General features: G+C 38.9%; 2 protein-coding genes across 2 annotated transcripts in view; both read left to right on the top strand.

Annotated features, from left to right (window-relative positions):
• LOC148409241 (caveolae-associated protein 1-like) overlaps nt 1-13,076 on the top strand; it is a 28,817-nt gene extending 15,741 nt beyond the window's left edge. The window contains exon 2 of the mRNA XM_088439521.1: nt 9,312-13,076. Within this exon, the coding sequence (XP_088295647.1) occupies nt 9,312-10,175 (864 nt within the window). The 3' untranslated portion in view covers nt 10,176-13,076. The remainder of the gene's footprint in view (nt 1-9,311) is intronic.
• Nucleotides 13,077-15,154: 2,078 nt separating this feature from the next.
• LOC148409242 (signal transducer and activator of transcription 5B-like) overlaps nt 15,155-25,111 on the top strand; it is a 22,695-nt gene continuing 12,738 nt past the window's right edge. The window contains exons 1-9 of the mRNA XM_088439145.1: nt 15,155-15,270; nt 15,897-16,031; nt 16,620-16,776; nt 18,800-18,889; nt 19,023-19,200; nt 20,926-21,056; nt 22,704-22,855; nt 24,535-24,690; nt 24,797-24,976. Of these exons, the coding sequence (XP_088295271.1) occupies nt 15,904-16,031; nt 16,620-16,776; nt 18,800-18,889; nt 19,023-19,200; nt 20,926-21,056; nt 22,704-22,855; nt 24,535-24,690; nt 24,797-24,976 (1,172 nt within the window). The 5' untranslated portion in view covers nt 15,155-15,270; nt 15,897-15,903. The remainder of the gene's footprint in view (nt 15,271-15,896; nt 16,032-16,619; nt 16,777-18,799; nt 18,890-19,022; nt 19,201-20,925; nt 21,057-22,703; nt 22,856-24,534; nt 24,691-24,796; nt 24,977-25,111) is intronic.

Raw genomic sequence — 25,111 nt, forward strand, 5'->3', positions numbered from 1 at the left:
GGTGTGTAGTAGAAGTGAAGAATGAAGGGAATTTGTGAAGATGGAATGGAAAAAGAAAATAGCAGACCAAAAAAAAATCTTAATGATATAAGGGGGTGGAGAAGGGGGAGGGGAAGTAAGCACGCTACCATGCTTCAGTGCAACGGGTGACTCATCCCTTGCTCTCCCCCCGCAGGGAGCTGTGGCATGCCATCACTTTATATAGCAATCTTGCTCTCTCTGGTCCCATGTCTCTGATTGAAGGGAACTACTGGAAAAATAAGGAGAGGAATAGTGAGTTCCCTCCCAATATTTTAATGTCTTGTGTGACCATCACATGCTTTCCCATGGTACTCTGTTGAGAAAAGATTACCCTAAAAGCACACACTGGTTTGGCTGGACAAAGTCATGTATTACCATAAACACCCTTTAAAAACAATATAGTATTTGTTTCTTGAGTTTTGATCTAAAAAAAAAATGCATGGCAAAAATGCAAGGCATTGGCTCACAGTTAAGCAAGTAAATGCCACACCTCGTGTGGTTCAAAAGAACTCTACGATATCGTCAATTTAAAATCAAACCTAATCCAATCCGAACAAAATTACAACCTAGGTCCGTCTTTAAGAAACTGGGCCTTTTCATTTAATCCTACAATGCCATGACCACTTGGCAAACTGTATGTGTTCATGAAGTCATTGCACACGAGTTCTAAAGTAAAAAAAAGAAAAAAAAAGTTGACTGAATGGGCTGATTTAGTTGGCCTGTATAAAATGGAAATATGGTGTCCCCATTTGCCTCTTGAACCGCATAAAGTTCCTCTTTACATCACATCACCAGTTAAGTCATGACGATTTTGTGTTTTCCTGGATTTACTGGAAAATCCCTCAGCGTGTGTGTTTTCTGTGTGTGTGTGTGCGTGTGTGTGTGTGCGTGTGTGTGTATGGGTGTGTGCGTGTGTGCATGTGTGTGACTGTTTTCGTGTCTAAGGTTTGTCATGGAATGTGTACTCCTACACTGGACAGAAGTGATGTTGCTCACGCAGGTATACAGCACACACACTCACAAAGACATCTGGCTTTGGCTTAGCTGCAGGGAAGTTTAAACAGGAAAACAGTAACAGAGAAGGGTGTGTTATGGCGGGATTTCTCTATGCAGCGCTGATGAGAGGTTGCAGTGTGGGCTGAGGGTAGAAAGCTTCCATAGAGGGCACAAACACGCAGTCACTCATACACAAGATGTACACAGAAATCATCAAACGAATACATATTTGGAGATAGTCTTAATATCACTTGCATTAAGAAAATAAAAAATGGGATGTTTCGAAAGTAATTTCTTTTGTTAATGTTCTTTCTTATAACTTTTTTAGATCATCAGCATCAACTGCATCTTTTCTATTTATTTATTTACCCATACTCCATAGATGCCAATCACATGAAAAAATAGAGTGAAAAGGGTGCATGAACACATGACCACAAATGGAAATTAGTATTATTGTTTCAGCTAAATTCCTACACTGATTACAGTAGTGACTCACTCAATGCCAACATGAAAATGTCTGAACTGAGACACATAAAATGCATTTATTCCATGCGTCCATAGACAGAGACAGTGAGCTATACATATCAAACATTGTATCAAAACAGCTATATTGAAAACAAAATCCTTCATAACAATATGTGGGATCAATCCTAAAGACTGTGTGGTGCTGAATGGTTGATGGATGCATGCAGACACACAGTGAAAGAGAAGTGCTGTGTGGTGCTGATCACACCAGCCAGCTGATCTCAGCAACCCAAACAAACTTTGTTGAACACGCAATTTCAAACATCTACAGTAGCTGGCCTTTGGGAGAACTTTAATTTTGCTTTACAATAATCATGAAAACCTAACATATAGCCTACAGTTTTGCCTTCGTTGTTTGAGTCTGAATCACGATTCTTTCAAAAATAGTACAGATGGGAATATTTTAATGGGTGATTTTGTATTTCATAGTGATTTTGGAAATCTCTGGCCAAATGAATTGATGATGACTAATGAAGCATTCTGCACCGGATTATAAGGAGCACCCTCAATTAATGACATATTTTAAAACTTTTTCAATCACAATATAGTAATACTCAAAGTAATAACAATAAAAACTCAAATAATAACTCTAAAGTCTCGATAGCATAATAACTCAATGTCAATATGACCAACCTTGTTCAACTGTAAACACACAAAAGAAACAGGTAAAGTTTACTTTATTGATCCATATATAAGACACACCTGATTATAAGGCACACTTTTTAAATAAAATAAGGCTTTTAGGTGCGCCTTATAGTGCGGAAAATACGGTATATTTTTAAATATATTAATTTTGGAATTTGAAAAATAGACCTACGTAATGCACATCATCATAAAGGAGCTTGATTATTTGGTCCAAACTCAGTTTTAACAAGGGCCACATTGTTGTTACAGTTGTGGGAGGGCCATTGTAACTGCGAAGTCAAATCAATTGTATGTACGACTGTCACACATTTACAGATTGTGAAATCAGAGGCCACTAAAACTGTTCAAAGGAGGAACTGGAGGCCGAAAATGTGTAAAAGTTGAAGATAATTTGACATCATAATTAGCATTTTGCGGGCCGCATAAAATGATGTGGCGGGTTGCATTTGGCCCCTGGGCCTGTGGTTTGACACCTGTGATTTAGTCACTGTGACAGCAACAGCAACCCGTTTGGGGGAAAATTACTCAATTTGTTATCAGGGGGTGTGCCATTTGCAATATTTATTTTGTAAACTTCAGTATGGCTGAAGAGCAATAAATATACCTGATGTCAAGTCGAATATGTTGGTGAATAAAAAGGGCACTCACCGTATGTTTGGCTTAAATGATTTGTTTGTTTGTTTGTTTGTTTGTTTGTTTGTTTGTTTCAGCAAACATTTGCAATAGGAGGAAATTTGCTTTCCTAAAAGGGGTCCCTGAGTCCAAAATGTTAGAGAACGCCTTTCTGTACGGGGATTGGGTATGATTCATACAGTTAGCTTCAGATATTGTCTTATCTGCAGAGATAGAAAAATGGACAGTGTATTTCCCTCCATTTTTAATTCATACAAACATAAGCTGTGGTACATTATATTTTGTAACGAGTCATTGTTCTCAGCTCGCCTAGTTTGAGTGCACAAATCAAATGAGGAAACGATTCCCTCTGTTTTCCTAACACAAAAAAGAACATGCTTTTTCCATGTCATTCCTTTTCATGTTGAGACAACCAAATAAACACATAATAACGCCATCACTGCATACATCATTTGTCTATTTTCCATGGCTCAGAGTGTGTACCTTCCTGCCTTTGGCGCAGCAGCTTCATGGAGAACAATGTCCCAATAAATTAGTGTGTTCAGGAAGACAACACAACATGGTGAATGTTTGAACTTTCCCAGATACCCTGTACGTGTTTCATGATGCATGTGCGTGTATGAGCTTTGAAGGAACGTGTCTGTAGGTTGAATCCTTCACAGGTGAACGAGTGTCATCTGAAAAATGAACACATAGAGTATGACTCATTTAAGATAACTAGAGAGACATGAAGGAATTACAGGTGGTCAAAATCATAGTACGTAATATAGTGCATCGGTTCTCAAATGGCGGTTCGAGTACCCTGGGAATACGTGAAGGCAATTCAAGGTGGTACTGTACGTGATATATTAACAGGGTTTCTTCAAGTATCAGCCAATCAAATTTACCATAATGCTATTCAGTTCCTTGATATGTAGAATACATTTTTCTCTTCAAATTAAGAGCAAATTAATTTGAACATAAAACATCTTTTTGCCAAAATATGTTGTGATGATGGTCACACGTTGGAGAAGTGGAGAAGCACGTCTGCCTCTCAGTTCATAGACCCGAGTCCACCTTGCCTCGGCCTTCGTGTGTGGAGTTTGCATGTTCTGTTGCACATGGGTTCGCTCCAGGCAGACTGGCGTCCTCCAGCACTCCAAAAACATGCACGGCAGGTGTATTGGACATACTTAATTGTCCTTAGGTATGACTGGGTGGGTGAATGGTTATTTGTCCCTGTGTGCCCTGCAATTGGCTGGCAACCAGTTGAGGGTGTCCCCGGACAATGGCCAAAGTCAGCTGGGATAGGCACCAGTAAGCCTGCATCCCTTGTGAAGATAAGTGGCTCTAGAAAACGGATAGGATGGATGGATGTTGTCATGACACCATTTTAAAATGTTGCCTTGCCTCTATTATTTTTTTTTCTTTTAGCAGATGCTCAACCAGTGGCATACTTTTCCTGCAGATGAGAAAAAATAAAGCAGACGTGATTATCGCTTGGTGTTGCTTCATAAATATGCACCCCTAACATACCACTGCAAAAATTGACAGGTCATTGAAAAAAGGTTGAGAACCACTGATGAAGTGCATTGCAGGTAAAAGAACAATAGGTGGCAAGGCATTTTATGAAAATCAATATTGGACTTTATTTGTTTACATAAAATGATATTCAGTGAACAAAATTTTTATATCGTAACAACACTTTCTGCGTGTGAGAATATTTTTGTATGATGTCAATTATTTGTGCTGGCCTCTACTTGGCTAAGATTACAGACAATTAGATGTAACAGTGCGGCCTATTGTTGGTACGTTTGGTACCACAGTAATTTGTTTTTCATGTAGACCGAGCTCTCTAAAATCTATGTGGAAAGACATTTTGACCCTTTGGACTTCAGTTGCTAACAACAGTGGTCCAAGCAATTTCGAGAATCCACTGACTTTTCAACAAGACTCTAGCAAGAATTCAAGCATGGCAAATATTTTCCATTTTCCTTTCAACGCAGCTGGTCAGGAAAGCCAGGATTCCTCTTTCAAGGTCAAGTTTACCCAAGACACTGCATAACAATACCTTCATAAAACCGCCATCAAGCCTCAACAGAAAACAATAGACCCGGGAGACCTCGTGCCCCACCCTCATCTTGCTTGCCTGGAGCTCATGGCCTTTGATGCTATCATCTTCCTGCTAAGTAGGTTTCCACTGTTCCACAACTGAAGCATCATTCAGCTTGTGCTGGAACTTGCTTCATGCGACAGCAGAACAGCATATCTTCCTGTGTCTTTTGTTCGGACTCTGTTGTCTTCCTGTTTTTTTCGACAAAAGGAAAACACACAAACATGTGCGAGTGTTGCCATTCGCGAGTACATCCACCTTCAAGATTTACTCTAATGGAAAAAGGAAGTCCTCCCACCACTTATGTGTCTTTTCCATCCCTTCATTAACAATCTATAGTGCATTGTATTCCAAAGGTGAAGGGTCGCACAAGAGGAAAATGTCAGTAGAAAAGTGAGAAAGATGGCTGGTTGATTGATGAGCCAAGAAAATGAAGGCAATGGAAAATGTAAAAGAGAAACTAGAGTTGCTGTAAAAAGCTTAATTATTGTAGCCAGTTATTTGAAGGTGCAAGTGGTGATTTAACAGCAAGTCTAAGACAAACTGAGCAAATCTGTATTTCATCTAATACGCCTTGCATCATTAAAGGGATACTGTGTAATTTTTCGCATGCGCCTGTGGGAGCTCTAGGGCCTTTACGGTAAATGCAGCACCTCCTATTGTCCATAGCTATAACAGACATGGTGACCTCCGGAGGTGTGCCACCCCTCATGTAATACAATTTAATGATACCTAGACCTACGATTATATTTAAAGTTTCTTACATTTCTAATAATGTATTCGTTTTCAGTGAAAAACAGTCTAAATCTTACATGGTGTCACTTAACAAGCCATGTCCATCTAAAAATGTAAATTGCTTTTAATAACATTACCTAAAATTATGCATGACACAATAAACTGAATCTATTTACTACCAGAACTTATTATATCTCAATGTAACTGCCTATTGAGTCTGTTTTTGCTTCATGGCAAACCTCCCAAATGAAGCACATTTCGCTTGAGGTCACCATTGTGTGACTGAACCTTGCACCATCACCTGTTACCTGTCTGAACATGTGAATGTTGTAGAGAGAATTCTTGTACTGTATAATTGCAGGCTTGCTTGCTCTTCCTTCATGCAACTTTACAAATAACAAACATTGCAAACTAAAGTCACTATGATGAGATCTGTAGATGTCATTATTCGTGGTTCTTTTTCTACTTTTGTTTATGTAAATAATCCTATACAGAATGCAATTTTCAAATACAGCAGGGGTGGCAAACTCATTTTTATCGTGAACCATCCAACTATCCATCCATCTTCTACCGCTGTATTCGGGATTGGGTTGCAGGGGCTTGAGCAGAGATTCCCGGACTTCCCTCTCCCCTTTCTCAGGCCAACTGACATAGTCCCTCCAGCGGGTCCTGGGTCATCCCAGGGGCTTCATCCCTGAGGGAAATGTCTGGAACACCTCACCAGGGAGGCGTCCGGGAGGCATGCGAAAGGCATCCGAGTCACCTCAACTGGCTCCTCTCAATGCGAAGGAGCAGAGGCTCGATGCTGAGCCCCTCCAAGATGACCGAGCTTCTCACCCTATCTCTAAGGGAGAGTCCAGAAACCCATTTTGGCCCCTTACATCCGGGACATTATTCTTTTGGTCACAACCTACAGCTCGTGACCATAGGTGAGGGTAGGAACATAGATCGACCGGTAAATCGAAAGCTTCGCCTTTCGGCTCAGCTCTTTCTTCACTACAACAGACCGGTACAGCATCCGCAAAACAGCAGACGTTGCACCGATCTGTCTGTCGATCTTCCGTTCCATCCTACACTCACTTGTGAACAAGACCCTAAGATACTTAAACTCCTCCACTTGGGGCAGGACCTCATCCCCGACCCGGAGCGGGGACTCTACCCTTTTCTGACTGAGGACCAAGGAGGTCACAACGTGAGGAGGCCAACAGCACCACATCATAGGCAAATAACAGTGATGAAATATGAGACCAGTAAACTGTACCCCCTTAATGCTTTGGCTACACTTGGGAATTCCGTCCATAAAAGTAATGAACAGAATCTGTGACAAAGGGCAGCCTTGGCGGAGTCCAACCGGAAACGAGTTCGACTCTGACAACGGTCGTACAGGGACTGAACTGCTCATAACAGGGCGTCCGGTACCCCGTACTCTCGAAGCACCCCCCACAGAGTTCCCTGAGGGACACGGTCGAACGACTTCTCCAAGTCCACAAAGCACATGTAGACTGGTTAGGCGAACTCCCGTGCACCCTCGATGATCCTGTTGAGGGTGTAGAGCTAGTCCACTGTTCCATGGCCAAGACAAAAACTACATTGGTCCTTCTGAATCCGACGTTCGACTTCCTGACAGACCCTCCTCTCCAGCACCCCTGACTAGATCCTACCGGGAGGCTTAGGAGTGTGACCCCCTTTGTAGTTTATCGTGAGCCACATTGTATATCTAGTTGTGTCAGAGGGCCACAATGACCTTGAAGTCAAATAAATTTTAAGCGTGTTCCTCACTTACTCGTACCTATGTTTTGACAACAGAGGCCAGTAAAAACTGTTAAAAAAAAAAAAAAAAACATTGGTAACAAATAATGGTTGTCCCCCCCCCCCCCTCCCATTTTTTTTTTAAGTTGAAGACAACTTGAAAGTTTCGTGTTCAAGCCAGAAACTTGAAGTCAAATTAATATTTTGCACATAAATGATGGGGCAGGCCGGATCAAGCCCGACGCCTTGAGTATTACACCTGTGATAAACAGTATCAAATGAATGTTTGAAAACAACTTCAAATTGAAAATGTAAAACCTTTACTATTTTGATTACATTTTTTGTTTACCAAATAATAGTTCTTTATCATGTCAATGGCTTACTGTAAGTATTCATATACAATTACAGTATTTTTTTTTATATATGTAAATACTGAAAAATCACAGTATGATAGGATGTTTTCCAATGTTTGACCACTACTGTATTTATATATCCCAGCGATTCTCAAAGTTTGTACCAGTTCCTGGGGATATATTAAGGATTTTCAGAGTGTACGTGAGATTTTAACAAGGCTCCTACAAGTATAAGCAAATCTAGCTTAATGTGTTGTATTACAATGACAAGACAGACAGACATTTTTCTTGTCAAATTATTAAATTATTAAATGAAATGAAACATAAAGCAGCTTTTTCCTAAATTGTGTTCTAGTTACTCCTTTTCAAAACTTATGTCTTTACTTTGTTAAATTATTTATGGATGCACTTTGCCATTAGTGACTCAATTTTCCGGCTACCAAGCCAGAAATAAAACAGATGATGTTCCACGACCAATCATTTGAAGTTGCTGACTAAAACATGCCTAACGATACCACTACAAATCTAGTTCAAAAGTTTAAAAAAAAAGATCCTCAAGAATGGTACAGCATTCGGTTTTAAGTCATGTTTCATCCAAAAATACAATGCACTGGTTAAGCGTTTTTTTGCAAGCAAGCCTGCAAAAGCCAAGAGCGAAAATTGCTTTACTTAAATCTTGACATGCAAAGACAAGTAATAGGTAATAGCCATAATATATATACATGTGAGTATTGGGGAATGCTTAAAGGTGCAGCTTTACATGGAAGATGATGCTCTTGTGTAACATTTTGGCCAAAGGGATGTTTCCATTGCCTCACATCTGTCAAAGTTAAAGCGCATTTTTCTCTGTAACTTCACCCTCTGTCATGACTGAGAGGAGTAAAACTTGAAGCCTTCTTGAAATAAGTGAAAGGTTCTGTCAAATGCACTGAACCAAGGACCATCTGTAATTCCACCCCATTTTAATCACTATGGGGAGTGACTCATGTGTCTAACTTGAGTCATCTTGTGTTTACTAATCTGACAGGGAAGAAAACAACGACAAACTATGGCAACAACAGAATATGGATGTGTGTCTATACATCCATATTACTGGCATTCAGTTATGATTCTTAAAATGTAACGTAGCTGCCAAACCAAAATCATAACTGGCAATGTGAGCGTCAGTCAAAGCCACATGTTTTAGTATTGAATAAACAAATCTAACTAGGTACTCTGCACCTTATAACATGACAAAACTACTAAATCTGGATGATCTCACAGCTACTGTATATCAGGTTTCCTTGTTCTGGAGCACTAGACCAGTGCTTCTCAAAGTGGGGTGTGTGGCCCGACTGCAGGGCATCCGTGAAATAATTTGAGTTATTAATACAAAAAATATATTATTGTGTTGATTTAATTTTATTTTATATTAAGTTGTGAATGTATTCATGACACTTCAATAAAGCAATTAATTCAACCATTGTTGATGCATTTTGTGTTATACTATATTAGATACTGCTGCTTTAAATCTGGCACTGTTAATGGATTCATGTTCACATTTTTTTTTCTCTCCTCCACAGGATGAAGTCAAACTTCCCTCAAAACTCAACGTCTCTAAGTCCATGCGCACCTCTGAGTCTGTATCAGGAAGCAGAGGAGGAAGCATGCTCGAGCTCAAGGAAGCAACGGAGGAGCCTGGAGAGGAGGTGGAAGAGGGAGAGAAGGAAAACAAACCCACTATAGACCTTTCCTCAGATGAGGAAGGAGTGGAGATCGAGGGTGTTCGGTACGAGACCCGTGCTGAGCGTATCAAGCGCAGTAGCCTCCAGCGTGTACAAACCTTGAAGACGGCTTTCACCAAGGAGAAGATGGACAAGACTAGGGCAAAAACCAAGGAAAATCTAGAGAAGACCAAGCAGAAAACCAAAGAGAATTTGGAGAAGACAAAACAGAAGACAAAAGCCAATCTGGAGAAGACCAAGCAGAAAACTAAGGAGAACATTGAGAATACAAAGCAAAAGGCTAAGGAGAACCTGGAGAAGACCCGACACAACATTGAGAAGAAGATGGGAAAGCTCGGTACACGGATGAGTGTCAATCCGGAACGCAAGCAGAAACTCCAGACATCTCGCAACAAGATGCAGAAAGCTTTCACACCAGACCATGTGGTTTACGCCCGTGACAAGACTGCTGTGTACAAGGTGCCCCCTTTCACCTTCCACGTGAAGAAAGTCCGCGATGGCGCAATCGAGGTTGTCCAGGGCACTGAGATGGTGGAGGTCTCCCAGAATGCCGAGCCTTTCAATGAAGTGGATGAAGAGATCGAGGGAGGCGTGGAGGTTGAGATGGAGATGATGAATGGTGGAGGGGAGGATGATGAAGATGAAGAGGATAGTCATGATATCCTGGATGATAACGAGGATAAAGACAGAGACAGCGACTAGATAAAGAATAAGGAATTTGCCCAAGTCTTTTACACCGACCCTGAGATTCTTTTGCAAAAACTGATCATAATAGAGGGATAGAACAGATTCATACTGTTTTCTTCCAATTTGATCCTTACTTGTTTCATATTTTGTTTTGTTCATTTAGGACATCACACTTCCCTCCATGCCTAGTTAAATAAGAAAAGTTGGCAAATATAAGAGTCTGAGTAAACTATTTGACAACTAACCCCTGTCAGGGTTTTACCAGTGCTCCTTAAATGGTTCTTTTTAGCTACCTGTGATCAGAATATATTCACAAAAGAAAACTGTCCATAAACTGTCCCTAACAGATGGTTTATGCTAATCACCTAAGACAGGGGTCTCCAAACTCGATACTCGAGGGTCACTGTCCTGCATGTTTTTCAGGTTTCTTTCCTCAACACACCTGATTCAAATGATCAGGTCATCAGCGAGCTCAGCAGAAGCCTGATGATGATTCGGTTCATTTGAATCAGGCGTGTCGGGAAAAGAAACCTGGAAAACATGCAGTGCAGCGGCCCTTGAGGACCGAGTTTGGAGACCCCTGACTTAAGACATAGGTGTCAAACGGCAGTCCTGGAAGGATTTTGATCCTTCTCTCTCAAACAGACCTGATTGTAATGATTCGACTCAATGTCAAGCTCATGCGGCGCTTACTGATGAGCTAATCATTAGAATGAAGTATTTTGGTGAGAGAAACCTGGAAAACATGCAGGCTACAGGCCTTCGAGAGCCCAAGTTTGACACCTGTGACCTAAGACTTTGCACATTCTTTAGCTATTGTATGTTTCTTTTTCTATCTGCTCCTAAATTACATCTAGCAGAAAGGTCAAATGATAAAAAGTCATGACAATTCTGAAACATTTGGGACAAACATAACCCAATTTGGGTCAAAAAGAAAGTCTCCAATCCGCTACAGTATTCACTTCAAGCCTTGATTGCATTCACACTTAAGAGTTTCTGGTAGGGCATGAACAACAATAAAGAATTCAAACGTAGCTCAGATTGATGTTTAGTCATTTACATGGTGTGCGTGTGTAAACACTGATGTACAATGCCACAAACATGGCTTGTTCAACCCATGGATTGAGTGCTAACTGAATACAAGCTTAAATTACCAATAAGCAATTAACAAAATACTCAATATTTAGAAAATATAACTCACTGAAATTACATCAGATCAGATTGCATTTCAATAGATAAATGAGAAATAGTTATTCTACTGTTTTGCGAAAAAAAAAAAAAAAAAAAAAACATCTGATTACCGGGATGTGGAAATAGGTATGTAATAAACACTACAGCATAGACTAAGACTAAAACTAAATTCTTCATATTGTCCATATCATTTTTTAACATTTACTTATTTATCTATTATTTTTAAATCAATTATGCAAGAACGATCTGCAAAATTAGCCTTTTTTTTTTTTTGTTCCCATTTACCTTTTGAATGGCTTTACAATACATTATGCTGTTTTTTTTTTTTTACACAGTAAAATAAAATAAGGACCAAAAATATGTGTAACGCTGCAGCCTGCTACTGCCCCCTGTGGTTCAGATAGATAGATAGATAGATAGATAGATACTTTATTCATCCCCGTAGGGAAATTCACATTTCCAGCAGTATCCTCAAGTCGAGATATAAAATATGAGAAATAAAATACACAAGATACACATAAGTCCAGTACAGAAGTATACTTAAGGTGCTTGTTAACAGTGTAAACAGAATAGTGTGAATCGTTGGAGTCTAGTGCAAGTATAATTAAGGTGCTTGTATAAAGTGAATAGTGCAGTGCAGAGTATGAGGTTTTGAGTTCAATGTGAGCTTTTACTGCCCCGGGTGGAGTTGAAGAGCCTCATGGCATGGGGGAGGAATGATCTCCTCAGCCTGTCCGTGGAGCAGGACAGTGACAGCAATCTGTCACTGAAGCAGCTCCTCTGTCTGTGGATGATGCTGTGTAGTGGATGTGTTGGATTGTCCATGATTGATAGCAGCTTGTTTAGCGCTCGTCGCTCAGCCACAGTTGTCAGACTGTCCAGCTCTGTGCCCACAACCGAGCCCGCCTTCCTCACCAGTTTATCCAGACGCGAGGCGTCCTTCTTCTTGGTGCTGCCTCCCCAGCACACTTCATTCATTTCTATGGTTTTGTCTGCACTACATTACGGCTTTCCAAGTGTTGCTCCTAGCATTTCAGTAAAATTAGTTTGTATTTGTTTCCACATTTGTTTGACTAATCTATATTTAGTTGTTGAATTTGTTCATCACAGTTAGTTGTATTTGATAAATGCCTTGTTGGGTCTTTCTCATTCATCCATCCATCATTCCATTCCATCCATCCATTTTCTTCGCCAGTTATCCTCACTAGGGTTGCGGCCTTGCTTGAGCCTAACCTAGCTGTCTTTAATGTATGTTCAGTGACGGCATAATAAAATGATATTCAATTTGCAAGGAATTTTTCCATATGTGTAACTCAAACATCAGGTAGGGAGGAAGGCTAGTCACTCAAAAAGGCTCAAGAAAACAGTAAACCTGTAGAATATATTAAGTGAACAAGTTCTGTAGTACTTTTATGTCAAAGCTTATTTTTTAGCACAGAAACGTTTGTTTTTGTTCATAATCACAATGCAGTCCATGATGTGTAAACATTCTGCATATCAGAGAGCATAATGCTTACAGCTGCTGGCACATATCAGAAGTTTTTTTGAGCCAAAGTTGACACGCTTGCAACAGAACATAAGATCTTCTAGCTTTTGTCTTTTTTCATGCACAATTATCTTAGTGGTTTAATAATCGGCACCTCAAAGAGAATTAACATTGTTGTAACCGATTACCAATGTTTCATTACTCGACCACTAATGATTTAATAAATGCTATTCAATTCAGTCTTGTTTTTGTGTGTCTGCATTTTTTTGTGTCACATATACATTATCGGGTCACTGCAGTGACTTACCAGATAAGCAAAATTGGTTCATGTCTTGCTTCAGTGACAACGTTTGTGTGCTAAAGCCTCTCTGCATTTGCCCAAGTAGCTAACAACCAGAGATTTGTCTTGCTTCAGTCTCTGCCAGCCCATCAAAAGGTGACCAAACTCATTACTTGAACAGGTCTTCACCGTGAACGATGAGAACCGAGTCTTTATAATAAGCAGTTTAACTCCTACCACACCCTCGTTCCTCTCTGTCGCTTCTGGAAGAATTATTTCAGAATAATTGCATATTTGTGCAATATAGAAAAAAATACGTCACTCTGTCATCCAATTAAAAGACAAACGAAAACCACATAAAACCAAACAAAAAAGAAAAAAAAGTCATTCAGGAGGCATTCTAACCACTCCAGTTGCAGATCACCGTCTGAAAAACCTCAAAAAAGGTTTCTTACTTTCATGTAAACATGTAATGAATGATACGAGAGCAGGGCAGATCTTTGTGGTCTGCCCTTGGTAGATTTTCAGTTTGGCTCTCTTCTACTTAATTGTGCTTCACACCATTTAGTCATGTTGGTGGATCTTTGGCTAGAGCCTATGACAGGTTTCAGAGCTGTCAAGATGGTTTCTTTTCTGTTCTCTTCGGCTTTACGTGATGATTGACTGCAGTCAACATATGACTCAAATACTCCCCCTCTGTAATCCAAAATTGAAATGTCGTTCTTACTTTAGTTTTTGTTTTGGCAAGGTATTGTAATAGAGCCGATGTGTATTTTTCACAGACCTTTTCCTTTTCAAGAAAGTTCTCCATGCATGTCATAATCGGACTTCTACATAAAGGATGAAGTGTGCCCATGCAAATGCTTTTTGCTTGGGAGAAAATCACAAAATCAGATCGTGTATATGTATGTATACATACATATACAATTGTCCTCCAATTGAAAATATTTTTGTTTTGAGATTCAAATTATTCATGGTGAATGGAGTGAACATATAGCGCATTCCACACTATATTGTATGGTGTTTAAACCTTCAACCGTAAGATTGAATCTTCAGCCCTACTGTCATACTGGCCAGATACCCAACCTACTATTCAAAAGATAAAAAAAGAATAAAAAATACAGCATGGAATCTTTGCTAGTGTAAGATGGTTAATGCTGGTTTGTGCTGGTCTGATGCTGGTGTTACCACTGGACCAGCATGACTGATGGTCTTCCATCATGAGATTCTGGTTTTCCAGTATGTGAATGGTGGTGGATGCCAGTCCATGCTGGTTCCCCCAGTACAAAAACACAACTTAAACTTGCTGGGTTTTGCTGGGAGCACCCATGCTAGTCTAAGCCCTTTTTTTTCTTTCTTTTAAACAGGGCATGCAGCTGTGTTCTTCACATGTTGCTGAATGCAAGTTTTAATGTGTAGCACTGTTAGTTAGGAACCACTATACTGTAAAAAGAATAATATATCAACATTTACAATGTTCATATTTTAGTTAGAGCAAATTTTAAAACAGATGCAGTGCTCTCCATAATTTTTGGCACCCCTTATTAAAAATGTGCTCCTTTTTTCTTGGATGTTTTTTTCACTCATGATCTTTTTCTCTTTCTGTTCTTTTTTTCTTGTGTGCTTCTCTCTCCTAAGGTGTTTTTGTTTGCAATGACCTTTTTGTTTACTTAGTGTGGCCATTCAATAATTAAATAGAAGTGTCATTAAACAAATAAATGTTTCATTAATTAAAGTGTCAGTCATTAAATCAATGTTTCACTAATTAATTAAATGTTTCAATTATCATTAATTAATAAAACATTCAATCACTTATTGAAACATTTATTTAACGAATGACACTTTTATTAAATTACTGGATGGTACATTCATTTATTAAATTTTGGCACTTTCGGTCCTCCTTACATTTTAAGTTAAACAATAAATAAAATATTTTTGATGCCGCAATACAGAGGTTTGAAATATTTTGTTGTGAAAATCAAAAACGGAAGTTATCCATATTTTTTACTTTTAATTTATAGTTCCAGCAATAGCTGGGACAAGCAGAATGTAGCGCAAACGTCAACAAATGTGACGTGCAAAAGTTGTGTTTACTTTCGTCCGCTACTTTTCCATGGTGTTTCTGTACAGGGCTGTCCTGCACCCTTCAAAAGGTGAGGTTCATTCGCAACCGTGCAAGGGGCACGTGGTGTAGGCGTCGAAGTTTGAATTGTATGCTGTAATTTGACTGCCATAATCACTGAACTCTACGATGCTAGCGAAGATGATAGCATAACTTTAGCTAACTAGCACGGCGCACGTTTTCATATCCCGCTCAGTTTGGAAACAAGAAAAACTCCAAATCCGCCCGGAATTTATGCAATAGGTATATCAGTTCAACAATATCTAGATATAAAATAAATCGCATTTGAGTGTCATCTGCGTGGGAAGTTGGCAACCCCCTCCCCCGTGTCTTTTAATATAATCGTTAGCAAGCTAAACCATCCGTCCAAGCAGACGAAAAGAAAAAAAAAACTCTTCTTTCTTGAGGTTAAGATTTACTTTACACATCTTGTAAATTGAATGAAAAAGCCATTTTGTGTTAACGTATTTAGATTTGAAACAAGAGTCAAATAGAAACTATCGCATTTGCAAAGAATTCCACCCACCCACACTCCCTCCCTGCCACCAGATGTTTAATCAAATGCATTATTGAAAACCATAATATTCCGTTTTATTTCTCTCTTACGGCCTGTTATCCTTTTGCTTTATTGTCTCTCCGTCTCTCATATTTTCACAGGAGCACCATGGCAATGTGGATCCAAGCCCAGCAGCTGCAGGGTGATGCCTTACACCAGATGCAGGCACTGTATGGCCAGCACTTTCCCATCGAGGTGCGGCACTACTTGGCCCAGTGGATTGAGAGCCAACTCTGGTAATTGAAATTTCTTCGGGGAAAAAAAAAAAGAAGCAACTTCATGCCACAACTTAACCGTCAATGGGCAAACACATCACAATTAAATGAAATTATCTTGAAATCTAGTTGACTGCGTCGATTTACTACATTGGTTTTATTTAGTCATAATTGCCATTGTTTTAGTGTCAAAATAGCTGAATTTGCATGTACATTGTCGAGACTAAAGAACGAGCAGTCAGGCTCAACTTGGCTCGCACACTCCCTCACTAACTGGCTTAAGGAGGCTTGTATTTGGCAAGTGCCCCCTTTTTGTTTTTTGTTTTTTTTTGGTCTCTTCACACCTACTCATTTCAGGACTGTTTTGTTGAATTTTTTTTATTTGCACTTTGTGCTGTTATTGGCTCACAATTTCTCTTAAATCGTCCTTTGAAAAAAATATTTCCAAACTGCATGATCTTAGTACCTTCAGAATTTTTTTCTTGAGATTTTTTCCTCATCAAATCTTTTGTAGTACTGTTGGAAAGAGTACGTGAGACTTGTTTTAGGCATGTATTTTTTTGTTAGGTAATACCAAAATAAAAAAAATAAAAATATGTGCCTTCAAAGGGATTCAGTGGAGTTGAGCAACCCAGCAGAAGAAGCCAAAGCCAAGCGTTTGCTGGATAACCTGGTCGCAGAGCTTCAAAGAAAAGCCCAGCTTCAGGGAGGAGAGGATGGGTTTCTTCTTAAAATCAAGTTGGGCCACTATGCAAATCAGCTAAAGGTAAACTAGCAAAACTGACCCGTTCAGACCAGTCTCAAGTTAGGTTTACGCTTGGGACCCAGCTCTTACTGTTCCACAAAGAGTTGCTTGGAATTAAGAAAATAAAAGGTGCTGTACTTTCAAAGGTTTGGCATTATGTATGATGCCTGGCTCTGACTGCCGTGTGAAAAGTTGTTTGGCGTTAAAGGTGCATTGTGTAGAATTAAGAGTTTCCGTTTACTGGTGTTACTTAAATTCAGCATGCGCACTACAGTGTTCTCAGAGAGACTATAGTTTAGAATCATACGCTAAGCAAGCGAGCAAATACAAATACAATTCGCAATTGGTTTTCACATTACAATCATGCAGAATCTACAAAACTTGGGCAACAGTGGTGAGTTACCTCTGCACAAAGTACAAATGCGCCAAAACAGATGCGTATTATTTTGAATTAGAAGTACAGTGGACTCCGGGTTTACAACATCCCCGGCTTACATTTTTATGTTGTGATGTGGAATACTGAGTTTTTTCGTACCGTCTTTAAGGAATTTTCCCCACTTTGCGACAAAAAAAACTGTCATGACCCTAAGGGGTTGGCTGTATTTGTTTGTTTTGTCTCCATCTGCAGGCGTTTTTAGGTAATTACACTCGGTCCAAACTCGGTCCTCAAGGGCCGCTGTCCTGCAAGTTTTTCAGGTTTCTTTCCCTCACACACCTGATTCAAATAATCAGGATCATTATCACTCTTCTGCTGGGCGTGTTGATGTGTTGATCATTTGAATCATGTGTGTCGGGGAAGAAACCTGGAAAACATGCAGGACAGCGGCCCTTGAGAACCGGATCTGGACACCCCTGCCCTAGGGCATAGGTGTCGAAATCCAGTCATCAAGGGCCGTATCCTGCATGTTTTTGAACACTCTCTCTCAAACACACCTGATTCAAATGATTAGGATTGTTTTCAAGCTCCTGCAGAGCTTGCTGATAAGTTAATCATTTGAATCAGGTGTGTTAGGGAAAGAAAGCCAAAAAACAGACACCCGGTCTTGAGGACTGGACTTAGACACCTATGCCCAGGGGGGTTGGCTTTATTTGTGTTATTTAGTCTCCATCTGCAGGCGTTTTTAGGTAATGGCACTTATTTTCCGTTGCCGGCAAGGCATCCATGCAAGGTGTCACTACAATGCTGATCTGCAATTGGTCGGCATCTCCTCACGGAGATGCTAGTCTGCTATTGGTTGGCCTCACTCGTTTCACAATGGCGGAATAGTAAAGCTTTGTTCTATCGTTAGCGGTTTCAAAACCGTATTTATAGTGCGTTTTACTGCTTAATTCAAACCTGAATGGGTTAGCCATGAGTCCCAAGATTGCTAGTGACGTTAAAGAGAAAAGTAAGAATATGATTTATGTGGAAATGAAGCTGGAGATCATCAAGAAACACGAAGCTAGCCTAGCCTAGGCTACCCTCATTGGGTAGTATGGGCATAAGAAGCGCCACTCAAAGGTAAATAAATCCTTTATTTTTTTATTTATGATGTTTCCTGATTCTATACATGTACGTATATTGTATATACGTAGCACTTACTATACTATTTTGGGACCAATTTTATTAATATGTATGTACAATTTTCATGTTTTTACCAGGAATTCTAAACGCATTAAGTATTTATCATAGGTTTGGACTGCCCGCCATACGGTGAATTCGCCTTACGAGCCCAACCGAGTAATGGATTAATCTCGTAACATGGGGGCCCACTCTATATAAAATAATTTGAATTCTTGTGAATGACATGACATTACTGATATTGCATTCAAATCAATGTTATTCAAACACAGATATGTGGAGAAAATTGGTCTGGTTTTGTGTTATGCGGGTATAAGTTGACCTCCCCCAATAGGAGGTTGAAAATGAGGGAAAAAAATCTAGACTTGTCCACTGAGAAATACGTTAACTTTTCAAAGCGTTTTATTTTCTAATAATGACCAACATCAAAATCCTTAAATTATTTATAAACATTGATAATTCTCTCCCTGTTTGTCAATGCAGAGCACATATGACCGCTGTCCTTTGGAGCTAGTGCGCTGCATCAAACACATCCTGTGCTCCGAGCAGCGACTGGTTCAAGAAGCTTCAAATGTAAGTGTTGTAGTGAATTGGGAATCGGGCGAATGAAGTCTGGCCATGATCAAACATAATGCTCATCTGCTTCCTGATGACTGTGGAACCATGTGCTATTCTAACAATTCCAAATTTTTGTGTGTATTGTCAGGCAAATTGTGTGAGTGGGGGACAGGCCATAGACAGCCTCTCCCAGCGCCATCAACAAATCAATCAGGCCTTCGAGGAGCTCCGGTTAGCCACTCAGGAGACTGAGAATGAACTAAGAAAGCTCCAACACAGCCAGGAGTATTTCATCATTCAGTACCAGGAGAACCTGCGCCTCCAGGGTTTGCACTTGTTTGTTCCATCATTCACATTTATTCCATGAGAAAAATACAGCCGCATTCTTTGTGTTGAAACCGCTCAACATGTTTTCCAGCAACATTTCATTTTTATAGATGGTTAATTCTTAACAAGTAGTAGTAGTTTCAGCTGTCTTTGGAATTTGTGTCTTTCCAGAATGCAGTCTAATCATTTAGTCATTCTGTCATGAAGTAACATATTGTCTTAGAGAACATAGGGTCAAGTATTCGGAAATGTTTCGAAAGAAAGAAGAAGCTTATATAATTAGGTTATATATTTCGATTTTGTTGAATAATTACTGAATCGGATTAAAAAAAAAAAGAATACATTTCCAATAGCTACTTTAAAACCAGGACAATATTTTAAACTGAAATTGCAGCATTTGCTTGCTAATTTCATCTAGCATCTCAGTAAGTTGACAAAAATGTTGATCATTATTTTCTGTATTAAAATCAAGATATCTGGAAGTGTCTTATTCTGATTTCAGCACAATAATAAACAGTCTGCTGTCCATATAGGTATAAAGAAAAAAAATATTTTCAGTCGAGAGGCTAAATATTTGGAAAACAAAAACTTGCAAAACAATTAATCATCAAATATATTTATTGATTTAATTTGGTAAAAAAATTGTTATGGATTAATGGTTGCACTTTTTGCCAATTAGTATCATATTACTCATATTAAAATGAGTTTTTTCCTCATTTTTTACCCCCATATTTGCGGGTGTCGACTTATCACTGCATAACTCAAAATAGACCAATTTTTTCCACATATATGAGTTTGAATAACATTATAACGCCAAATAAGTAGTATGTCATTTACAAGGCTGAAAATGATTAAATATACCCCTAATTTGGTCGAGTGTGCATCCGTTTTAGAGTGTTTGCACACAAACATCCCAAAAACGCACTTTAGCCAAATTGCCTCTTTGTTGTCAACAACGAAGCTGCGTAGATCATTTTTTTCTGCGAACTTTGACTCTTATGTAAGTCACTTTGACTAATGTAAAGGAAAAGGCTTGACTTGCCTCCTTCAGCCCTTGGGCACATGCTTAAACAAGCCGTTGGAAGCCAAAAATGCAAGAGACATCCCAATCATGGATGCCCGCAGGTGGGGTGAGGACAGTAAAGGGCAACCTTGTATGCTCTGATCTCGCTACTTCGTCACTTGTGATGATTAGCAAATCATTTGACTACCCGTGGAAGGGTAACAAGCATCTTTGAAGAGATGACGAGGAGTCAAAAGAGCACGTCTGAGAGCCATACATTGAAATTGGAGGAGCTATTTAGCAAATGGTGATGATGCCTTTGAGGGCTTTTAGACATTCATATTCAGCTGTGTCAAAAAATAAAGCATTGTAACTTCAAATCGAATCATTCATTCAAATCATTTTATTGTTGCAACATTAACCACAATAATTATGATACTCAATATACAGTATGATGTAAAAATGCCTCTAAAAGTACCATAATTTCACCATTAACACACTGTGTGTGTTTTATTTGGACAGCCATGATCTATATGACCACTTTGGTCAGGGGAAGACTTGTAGTCGCGTTCTTGTAAAATTCACCCAGATTGCAGAATAAAAAGGGGGTCGACCTATAAACAAGGTAGACGTACCCTGAGAAATATGGTACTTTTCATTCCCAACTTGTGAAGTTACTGGTTCTCTGCCCCCCCCCCAATCTTGCTTCCATTTTGGTCAGCCCAGCTGAGTAGTCTGAGCTCATTACCTCCAGCTGAGCGCACCCAAAGGGAAACCACGCTTCAAAGCAAGAGGGCCACCGTGGAAGCCTGGCTCGCCAGAGAGGCCAGCACGTTACAGAAATACAGGCTTGTATGAATCTACAACATCTGCTTCATAATTGTTTATATTTCTTTGTTGGCAAATTTGTTGATTTAAAAGCGGAATGGGAGCTCACACAACAGAGCTTTCAACATGTAATATAAAGTCTTTGTCATATCCCTCCCATCTATCAGCATTGTGGCTGCCATGCATCTTTCTATGTGAGTTAATGAAACCTGTGCACCAATAACTGGCCCTTGCTTTATGTCTTTATGGTCACTCAGGAAACATTCTCAATTTAGCCAATTTACATTTTTGAAACTTGTTTAAGAATTCATGAAAGGTTCTTTCATGACCCTGGTGCTGCCTGCAGAACACTCATTTGTGATTTAGGCTAGCTGCAAACCCATGCAAAGTATTTTTTACAGGATGTGAGGGTCAAAAAATACTGCCTTGATTTTATAACTGAAAAACTAAAGTTTAGTTCTGGTTAATAACGCTTATAAAGACTTTTAAAAGTTGAAACAAGTAGGTCAATTACAGTATGTTAAGTGAAATCCAGAATGACTTTTTAAAAAATATAAAAGCTATTTTTCCCTCGCCATATTGTACTTCATCTTTTGCATCCTTTGTGCTTCATGGTCCCTGCATGTCAAACTGAGATGAGTTATCTGTAACCACACATGCCACAGGCATTCCCTACAAGACGAGTGATTGGCTCCCGTCGTGACATCGACCAATGAGAGGAGGAGTATTGCTCAATGTCGCGCTGGGAGCCAAACACCTGTCTTGTCGGAGTGCACGTGACATGTGAGCTGATAGTCTGATTGTTTCGCCAGTCTTGACCACGTTGTTGACTGTCTGTTGAATACAAGCAGAGGTTTCCTAGTGAAATTCACATGCGAAGGAGAGAGGATTGCACCGTTACACCGTGAGAAACGTAGTATTAGTGCGCCAGCTGCAGTAGACCTACCGGCCGGTTCTCATTATCATGCCGGGGGCCATAGAAAACCTTGCGGGCCGGACACATGTATTAAAGGATCAAAGAAGGCTATTTCAACAGTCTTAAAACAAATACGAATTTGTTTCACTTGATCATTTTGTCAATTCTAAGAGTTTAGTAAATATGTTACAACCGTCATAGGAACTGTTGTTTAAAAATCCTGTCAGTTGTGATTAGCTATTAGCTAAAACGTTTGAGCTTTACAGCACAAAATCACTTGTGATCTAACTTAATTACTTTTAAAATCAAGTAATCAGTAAAGTAAATAAGTTACTTTTTGAACCAAATAATCAGAAAAGTGAGTTACTCTTCCAAAGTAACTGGAGTAACACTGCTTATCAAACTGACACTTGAATGATTACATTCACTTAGTTTTTTTTTGTTCTAAATTAAATTCTTTGCCCCTTATTTGTCACTTATTTGCTTATGGTCAGTTTTCAACCATTTTTTCCCCACACGCAATGTTTTAAAATGTATAAGTCAGTACTTTTCATAACCTGTATAATCAATAACGTGCTTCAATGGCACACTTCTTTTTCCGTGGATAAATACATGTTTGCATTGTCTTTGAGCGTCTTTTCTACACACCAGCCTAACTAAACAAGTCAATTTATGACTTTTCTTTGTTGTGTCTGTTGCCGTGTTTTTTGTAAAACACTAGTTTTCTCAGTATGTGGCTCACGCTGTGTTTGCAGGACTTGTCAGAACAACATCAAAAAACTCTAACTCTTCTAAGGAAACAACAGACTTTGATCCTAGATGAGGAGCTCATTCAGTGGAAGAGGAGGCAGCAGTTAGCTGGAAATGGGGGTCCTCATGAGGGAGGACTTGATATTCTCCAGTCTTGGTATGGATTAAGGATTCATTTTGGATACTCTTGGGTGGAAACAGAAAAGAAGGTTGTTAATTTTATGAATGGGACCAGGAAAATTCCACAAAATGGGATGTCTCACGAGATTGAGTCCACCAAGTGAGACAAGAGTTTGGCAAAAATTGTAGAATAATGAATGCTCAGGATAAATTTTCCAGTTTTCAAAGTTTTTTTTTTTTTTTTTTTTAGAAGACTGCAAGAAAATCAACAAACAAATGTTAACATAATAAGGGGAGTCACTTTTGTTACAGGCTTAATTTTCAACTGCAGCTGACTTAGTTTAACAAAATACTCACAGCTCGTGGTAGCTGCGGTGGTTGGTGTATTTTTTATTGATTTCTTTATTTTTGGTCGTTCTACAAACTGTCTCTGCCAACATTTTGCCATTCATTTCTTCAACTGGATAACTAAAATATTGCCCCATAAGCGATTTCATAGTGATAACTGCAGCTTTCTCCTGCGGAGCTGCTTCTTGAGTATTTTGCTGTTGGAATAAAAATAAAAAAGTTTTTTTTTTTCTTTTGTTTGGGTGACTTAAACTTATAAACACAGAGGACTAAACAACACATTTCCACCAAATATTGAATGACCAAATTTTATGTATAGGTTTTTCATTTCATATTTATATTTAACTTACATTTAAACTGTGAGATTTTAGGTAGATAGCTCTCTCCTTACAATTATTTTTCAATGAGGCAAATGTCAGACCCATTTTACCGGTATGGTATGGTTTATTTTGAAGTATTTGCTGGCCTTCTTACAACGGTGTGTTCTGCTGTGTATTCCAATTCCATTTCACTTGGGGATCAACAAGCCCAAAAGTGTGACATAAATTAAGAATAAATGTGTTAAATATGATACCATTTAACTTGTAGTAATAAAAATATATACAAAGAAATAATATCTTTATAACTTAGTTAATCGCATGGGACAATGTATTCTGTGAACGGAAAAGGAAAGCCCTTAAACAATACAATTACTGTTGACCCCTGATATTAGCCAGGTATTATAGTACCAGACAAGCTCGTGAATAGTAAAAATCTTCATATAATTGACACCTTTTGAAATTCAAAGTAGTTGTATTCATGATCATTTTTAACATTAAGCAACCAGTACAGTAGTCAGTGATCTGTATTTTTAGCTGCCAAAAATTGTTATTGGCCTAAGAAAAATTATGTCAGTCGTATCTTTATTACAAACACTCGCCAGTGTCCAGGTTCCAAGATAATGACACGTCTTTATACATACGTCAGTCTTCTGTTTGATTTCATGTTGGAGGGTAACATTATGGAGTGTTTTTGAATTTCATTTTTCGCTGTGTACTTTTATAAGGATAGACTATTTGTGAAATTACATTAAAGGCAAGAAATTTCGAGGATGTTAGTTAGCTGCACATCGTCCAAAATTATGTATAAATTTGTCACTTCACATTTTGACTACAATTTTACTTTTTGGGCTGCTGGGAGATGAAAAAAGATACCTTAAGGAGGAGGGTATTTTTGGATAATTTTCAAAATTGATTTTCTTGTCCAAAATATATATTTCATTTACTCAAAATGTTATTATCCCACAAGTGGACCTCTTTGAAAGAGTCTTATATCGATGTAATTGTAGTACAATTACAATTGTTGTACACTGTCCATCATTTTGAACAGGTGTGAAAAGCTGGCAGATCTCATTTGGACAAATCGACAACAAATTCGACGCTGTGAACATCTTACTCAGCAACTTCCTCTACCAGGCCCAATGGAAGATCTACTGAATAAACTCAATTCAGACATCACTGATATCATCTCTGCCCTGGTCACCAGGTGAAAATCACACAATTCCAACAAATCATAAGATTGTTCAAATAACGATGGATGTTGGTTTCATTTTCTTTATATCATTCATTTTGTGTTTATGATCTCTGTTTAGCACCTTCATCATTGAAAAGCAGCCACCCCAGGTGTTAAGAACCCACACCAAGTTTGCTGCCACAGTGCGACTTCTGGTAGGTGGCAAGCTCAACGTCCACATGAATCCGCCTCAAGTCAAGGCTGTCATTGTGAGTGAGCAACAGGCCAAAGCTCTACTAAAAAATGAAAGCACGCACAGGTGAGAAGCAATATGGTTGTATTGTTGTGCTCTTAAGTTTAGATGCACTCAGTTTATGTAAATTTATGAGCACAACTGTATGTCTGCCAAAAGAGTGGTAAATGATAATTTACTGTTTTATGAAAATTTGAGATT

Source organism: Hippichthys cyanospilos, chromosome 17, assembly GCF_059441005.1.
Source record: "Hippichthys cyanospilos isolate Australia breed blue-spotted pipefish chromosome 17, RoL_Hcya_1.0, whole genome shotgun sequence".
Taxonomy (NCBI): domain Eukaryota; kingdom Metazoa; phylum Chordata; class Actinopteri; order Syngnathiformes; family Syngnathidae; genus Hippichthys; species Hippichthys cyanospilos.